General features: G+C 39.7%; 1 protein-coding gene across 1 annotated transcript; it reads left to right on the top strand.

The window, feature by feature from the left end:
* Window positions 1-587: 587 nt before the first annotated feature.
* Window positions 588-1,841, top strand: LOC120030872 (zymogen granule membrane protein 16-like). Its single transcript, XM_038976364.1, has 3 exons — window positions 588-639; window positions 916-1,084; window positions 1,381-1,841. Exons 1-3 carry the CDS (start codon window positions 588-590, stop codon window positions 1,745-1,747), a joined length of 588 nt encoding a protein of 195 aa, XP_038832292.1. The 3' UTR covers window positions 1,748-1,841.
* The last annotated feature ends 5,379 nt before the right edge of the window (window positions 1,842-7,220 follow it).

Raw genomic sequence — 7,220 nt, 5'->3', positions numbered from 1 at the left:
GTATAAATACAGTTCAAAGAGGAAGCAGTAGACTAGAAGGACCTGGAAGAGACAGAGAGATAAGAAGCTTACACAGGTTTTCACACACATCTCAATATAGCACTGTGGGTAACTACACAACTAACAACATAGAAAACTTGTATTTAATGAGTGATACTGTTGTGGGAAATGTTATGAAGTTAATACTCATTATCTCTTGGTACTTGGGCACAAAGATTTTGGCCCTTTTGCCTCTAAATTTAAATTAAATGATCTGACATTATTTTGAATGTGACAGCAGCTTAGCACTACAAGAGTGATTTTAGTAAACAAGACTAGGCTCAACTTTTTAGAGCTGTTTTATAACATTTCACATTCAAGAATGGTTTGTTGATTATTACGTCACATTTCAAAAGGTTATTTTCTTCTCCCTCCTAGGAAACACTGGTTGACCTGACAGGTAAAATGACTTATTTGTTTTGACAAACTACTATGAAAAACATTATTAACAAAAAAAAATTCAAGTTTTACCATTGAAAGTGAAACGGAGTGAGAGTAAAATTGACTGAAATTAAAGGTCTTAAGTATTGATGCCTCCCTTTTGCAGAATGTTCTTAATCCTGGTTGTCACAGTGTTCTTGGCTAGCTGCTGGGCAATGCGTGAGTAATAAAAATACAATTCTGAATTGTAATGATTAAATAATAGCTTTTGTACTTTCACCAACTTGTCTTTTTCAGTTAGACTTAGGAGTTCTTCTTTGAGACAAAAGCTGATGGATTAAATCATTGCAGAATGTACTTTAGTTAATTCATCTGCACTTTATTCATAATGTAAAGATCTTTCAGAAATGTGTTGGTAAAATTAAAATGATGTATATATAAATATGTATTATTAATATAGTAAATATAGTAAACTTATTTCCCATGTTATTTTAGCCATCAAAGACCCGTACTCGTATTCCTCTGCGGTGGGTCAGGGAGGTGGCACCCCATTTGCTTCCTACGGTGAAGGACGCATCACAGGAGTCAGAGTGTGGGAGACCAACAACAACTACTACTACTACTACTACTACTACTACTACAACAGCAACAACTACATCAGCGGGTGAGCAGACCTTGACCCATGAACAGACACCACTGACTCAGTCCAACTACACTACCCAACACACACCACTGACTCAGTCCAACTACACTGCCCAACAGACACTCTTTCTTTCTGTATTTATTTATTTGTTGTGTTTATTACATATTCAGTACATGACCAAACAATATTGTTATCGTATCTAACCCAGAGTACAATGTAAAATGTAATTCCTTGATATTCTCTGATGCTACCTGCTCTCTCTGTCTGAATGTGCCTTATCAAAACACAACCAACGTGAAACGCTTCCTCTGTTTTAGGTTCCAGCTGAGATACGGCAACACCTGGTCTCCTGTGTTCGGCCGCGAAGGGAGTGAAAAGCAGGAGATGGAGTTGTTTAATGATGAGGCCATCGTCGAGGTGTCTGGGAAGTACAACCCAGCAGACTACATCTGCTACCTGGTGTTAACCACCAACATGGGGCGCACTCTGTCAGCCGGCCTGCCCAACCAAGTCTCCTTCAACTTCTACCCAGCCAACATGGGCAATGAGCTGAGGCTGCTCAGCGGTCGCTTCAACGGTGCCGGGATCACCTCCATCGGAGCCCACTGGGGTTTGTTGTACATGGAAGGGGCTGAAAACAGTACTCTGGAAACAGCACTGGAAACAGTAACTCCTATTTTTTAGGGAAAAAAAGTATGTCTTGCTCTTTGGGATGGTATCCCGGATACAGATTAAGCCTAGTCCTGGACTAGTTACTTTCAATGGAGATTCTCCATTCAACATGCTTTTTAGTCCAGGAGTAAACTTAATCTGTGTCCAGGAAACTGACCCTATATGTTGGACGGATGTTTGACATAGACGCTGACAGAACTGTTTTTTATATCTCTATCTGATGGGCGCTTCATGAGAATTTAAACTGAATGAATTTGAATGTTTAGAATATTTTGGAAGAATTTTTGAGGTGATTCCTCACTTAAAGCAGTACAAAAATACTTCTAAACATTCAAATTCATTCAGTTTAAATTCTCATGAAGTGCCCATCAGATAGAGATATTAAAACAGTCCTGTCAGCGTGGGTCACAGACCACATGCGTTGTTACACATTCTTTGAGGTTATCACATTTTATCTCAATATATTAAAGAATCATATGGGATTTAAAGGATTAATTATATCTTTGATTAATGGAACAATCAAATATTATGGGGAGATAATAGCTTCTCAGGGTGCTTCACCTTCATTATTTTATACACGCTGTATTTGTTATTTGTTGTTCCTTTTCTGCTACATCTGCTTGTGGACATTTTAATAAAAAGCATATCTTTAATCATTATATATCATTGTATTCCTTTTGAAAGAAAATACATACAGTAGTGACCAGAAGCTACAATAAGCTAACCTGTCATCTTAACAAACCCTACCTCAATGGTGTCAATAAGGAACTACATTTATAACAGCAAGACCGTTAAAACGCCTATCCAATAGTAATGAAGGAAATAACAATCATAGTTACATATTGGGATAATATTTTCGACAATATATCGTGTCGTATCAACAATAAACTATTATTTTTGTGCTAGTTGGCTGTCCTTGCACTAAAACTCTTATTTTCCTTCATAAACTGTTCTCCATTTTCATTTTAAATAGGAAGCATATTTTTGGGGGGCAATTTCCATTACTTTCTCATGCTTTCTAGTCTCTCTGCCACAGACATATGGTGAGCAATATGTTTGGAACATCGAATCACAATAAAATCATAGTATAGAATTGCAATACATGTAGAATCATGAGAATCGTAATACATATGTAACGGCAGTCTAAGTCGTCCTCCTCCTCAGACGAGGAGAGGCGAGAAGGATCGGAGGACCAATGTGCAGCGTGGTAAGTTTCCATGATTTAATGAACATGAAAACTAGACAAAATACAAACAACAAACGTACTAACCGAAACAGTCCCGTGTGGCACAAACACAGACACAGGAAACAACCACCCACAAAATCCCAACACAAAACAAGCCACCTATATATGATTCTCAATCAGGGACAACGATTGACAGCTGCCTCTGATTGAGAACCATATTAGGCTGAACACAGAAACAGACAAACTAGACACACAACATAGAATGCCCACCCAGCTCACGTCCTGACCAACACTAAAACAAGCACAACACATAAGAACCCTGGTCAGGACGTGACAACATATCTTATCAACACCTTGTAATTGTGATAATATCATGTCGTGAAGTCCCTGACAACTCCCAGCGCTACTATCCAACACAACCATAATGTCTGGAACGTATATCTGCCATACCCATTCATAACATCAAACATTTTGTCTATGAAGTCTACTCCCCTTCTAGCCTGGCATTGCATGTCAAGCGGCATCGTGTTTTAGTTAAAGGTACAGTCTGAGATATGGGAAGCTGTTCAATGTTCAGCTGTATACCAAAACAAGTGGTGGGGAGGGACACCACTTTGTTGCGAATCACAAACTGTGTGGATGGTCTAGATTAGACAGTTTGATAGATGGGGCTTATACAGTATATGCCTGGTTCAACAGTCAAAGCTGCTTAACTAGTTCTGGTGAGATAGAATGTAATTAGGAAATGTTTTTTTATTGTCTTTGTTTTACAGAATAAGTCTGTGGTTCCTTGAAACATTGTCTTAGTCCCTGTCACGCCCTGACCTTAGAAAGCCTTTTTATGTCTCTATTTGGTTTGGTCAGGGTGTGATTTGGGGTGTGCATTCTATGTTTTGTTTTTCTATGATTTTGTATTTCTATGTTTTGGCCGGGTATGGTTCTCAATCAGGGACAGCTGTCTATCGTTGTCTCTGATTGGGAACCATACTTAGGTAGCCCTTTTCCCTCCTTTCTTTTTGGGAAGTTAACTTTGTTTGTGGCACATAGCCCTTAAGCTTCACGGTCGTTTTTGTATTGTTAATTGTTTTTGTCGGCGTCATCCTAATAAAAATAAATATGTACACTCACCACGCTGCTCTTTGATCTACTTCATTCGACGGCCGTGACAGTCCCAGTAAATCTGAGCTAATTTGAGGAACGAATGGGGCAAAAATTATATGGATTTTTGCTATTTGCATTTAGTGTAATGTGGATGATACTGCAATGGAATGGTTTCAAATCTTAAAGAAATGATGTATGATTTTTTTTAAATATAGTTGTTAAGAACAAAGTCTTATTTACAAAGACGGCCTACACCGGCCAAACTCGGACAACGTTGTGCGCTGCACTATGGGACTCCCAATCATCCTGGATGATTGAAAAAGAAAATGAAACAAGCAGAATTATATTTTTACCACGAGCAGAAGGTCTTTTATGGTCTCTGGAGCGGCTGATTTAGAAGAGAGGAGGATGGAGAGAAGGGATGGGTCTGGAATCGCTTTATTTTCCTCCTCTTTCCTCCGCGTCCGGTTCTCAAACAGAACAAGTAAGCCATTAGGAAGAAGCATTGAAGGGCTGAAAAAGCAGCCAACACCAAGGGAATTAATTAACTCAATGTCTTTAGACCAAGCTGGATGTTCAAAACCAGTCCTGAATAATCTTCTCACCCCTTTAAACAAGAAAAATATATGCACACATTTTACAGTCCGTTCAGTCAAGTTCAAGTGTATGGAACAGACCATTATAGGATGAAAGACTATAGAAGTCTATAGACGAAAATAGCTACCTTGACCAGAACAAATTCTGTGTTGGAAACAACTAAAGATGGGGAGACTGATTCTAAAATATAATAATTTGAATTCAAAAATATTCTTGTGTTGTCCAGCAGACCAATGAGAACTATCATGTAATCTCACATGATTGTATCTTGTTGACCTGAACAATGAAGTGGGGGAGGGGGGGCTGTCAATGTGTTGACACCTACCTGTAGATGCACTACACCCCTACCAAAGCATCTTGTCTGCTCAATGTGTATATTGATGTTTTTATATTGTTGTGTTTTGTGTTTTTTTTTTATGTGGATGTGTCTTTGTATGAAACTTTATGTGCTGCTATTTTGGCCAGGTCTCTCTTAATTATATATATTTTTTTACCTCAATAAGACTAATTTGGTCAAATAAAAATTATAAACAAATGTGAATTTCGAATTCATCTGGATTTTGGTATATTAATGTAATTGTTATTTTGTCTTTTTTAAATTCCTATCAGTGGTGTGTATTCATGGATGCCAAGGGAAGCCAGGCTTCCTCAAAAAATTGACCAACAAAAAAAAGAAAGAAAGATATAAAATAATGTATCTTTTGTCTCTCAATGTTTCATAATTTTTATTGTTTTGCTGATAGTGTATCATCAAGCCTAAAAACTATTTTCTTTGAAGGGAAGACGTGGTGCTTTTGAAATACTTTAATTTGTCTCTTTCGTTATTAAGTTTTCATTTGTCTCTTTTCATTTGTCTCTTTTCATTTGTCTCTGTTGTGTATTGTTCTTGTATGGGTGAGGTATTCCTTTGCAATCTGTTAACACGTTGTGAATCAGTGTACTGCTCTCTTAGTCTGCACAGTGGGCAGAGAGGCCTGATGGCCTAGACTGGATACACTTCAGAACACTTGTTGTTATTTTCTTCCTATACAACTTTGAAACACCATGTAGATAATGTTACGCATATTATTGGCCTATAAAGTGGATTGCTGTTCAACGTCTTGCGTGACAGAGTTTTTAGCATATCCTCATTCCTGTGTGTGTGTGTGTGTGTGTGTGTGTGTGTGTGTGTGTGTGTGTGTGTGTGTGTGTGTGTGTGTGTGTGTGTGTGTGTGTGTGTGTGTGTGTGTGTGTGTGTGTGTGTGTGTGTGTGTGTGTGTGTGTGGAGTGTTCTGTTTTTTAAATCAATATGTTTAAGGCAATGTTTGTAAGTGTGTCTCACCACACTTTAACATTTAATAGAGATAAATAATGCATGTCTATTACCCCTCCTAGATTTGGACTAATATGTAGCATCTATTGGGGCCTTTGTTGAACTTTGTGTCAATGACAAAAGTACCGTTTTGTTTTGGTCCGATCAAAATATTCCCCTAAAAGCAATGCCAAGCAATTTTCTGCTCCATAAATTAGTCAAACAGGCTCGACACTGCAGTGAGATCATGAACTTAGGCGACACTTTCTGGCTCTGGGTTGGACTTTCCTGTTATTATGATGATTGAGTTCAGTGACAGACAGATATATCCCCATTCCGTTCTATTCATTAGGCAGGCAGGTTGTGGGAAACTGTTCTAATCGTCAGAATCTGTTTCTCTTGCCAGACAGGAGAGAGATATATCTCCACACACAGGTGTGTTTTAGAGTTATGAAACATTCACATTAAATGTTAGAGATAGCAGAAATTTGCTGCCATCTGTCAGTTAACCATCATTCAACCAGTATTGCAACCAAGTCACTTGTGGACCTATGGTCATTTATAACAGTGTATGACAGTTTCTGTCTGCCTCTTCTACACCTGTCTTTAGAAGAAAACATGCGTGTGTTACGGTCGTCATAGTCGTTCTCCTCCTCAGACGAGGAGGAGCATGGATCGGACCAACACGCAGAGTGGAAAGTGGTCATTATTTAATGAACGTAAACTGAACACTTACACATACAAAAACAACAAACGTGACCAAACCGAAAACAGTCCCGTGTGGCACGAACACTGACACGAGATACAAACACCCACAAAACACACGTGAAACCCAGGCTGCCTAAGTATGATTCTCAATCAGGGACAACGATTGACAGCTGTCTCTGATTGAGAATCATACCCGGCCGAACACAAACATCCCAACATAGAAAATCAAACATAGACAAACCCACCCAACTCACGCCCTGACCAACTAAATAAATACAAGAAAAAGGAAAACAGGTCAGGAACGTGACATAACCCCCCCCTTAAGGTGCGAACTCCGGGTGCACCAGCATAAAGTCTAGGGGAGGGTCTGGGTGGGCGTCTGTCCACGGTGGCGGCTCTGGCGCTGGTCGTGGTCCCCACCCCACCATAGTCAAACCCCGCTTCCTTGGCCTCCTCCCAATGGCCACCCTCCAAATTAACCCCACTGGAATAAGGGGCAGCACCGGACTAAGGGGCAGCACCGGACTGAGGGGCAACACCGGAATGAGGGGCAGCTCCGGACTGAGGGGCAGCTCCGGACTGAGTGGCAGCTCCGGACTGGC

This window comes from Salvelinus namaycush, chromosome 37 (assembly GCF_016432855.1).
Source record: "Salvelinus namaycush isolate Seneca chromosome 37, SaNama_1.0, whole genome shotgun sequence".
In the NCBI taxonomy this organism is placed as follows: Eukaryota; Metazoa; Chordata; class Actinopteri; order Salmoniformes; family Salmonidae; genus Salvelinus; species Salvelinus namaycush.
Note: the sequence above shows the minus strand (reverse complement) of the source record. Positions and strands in the feature narration are given on the sequence as shown.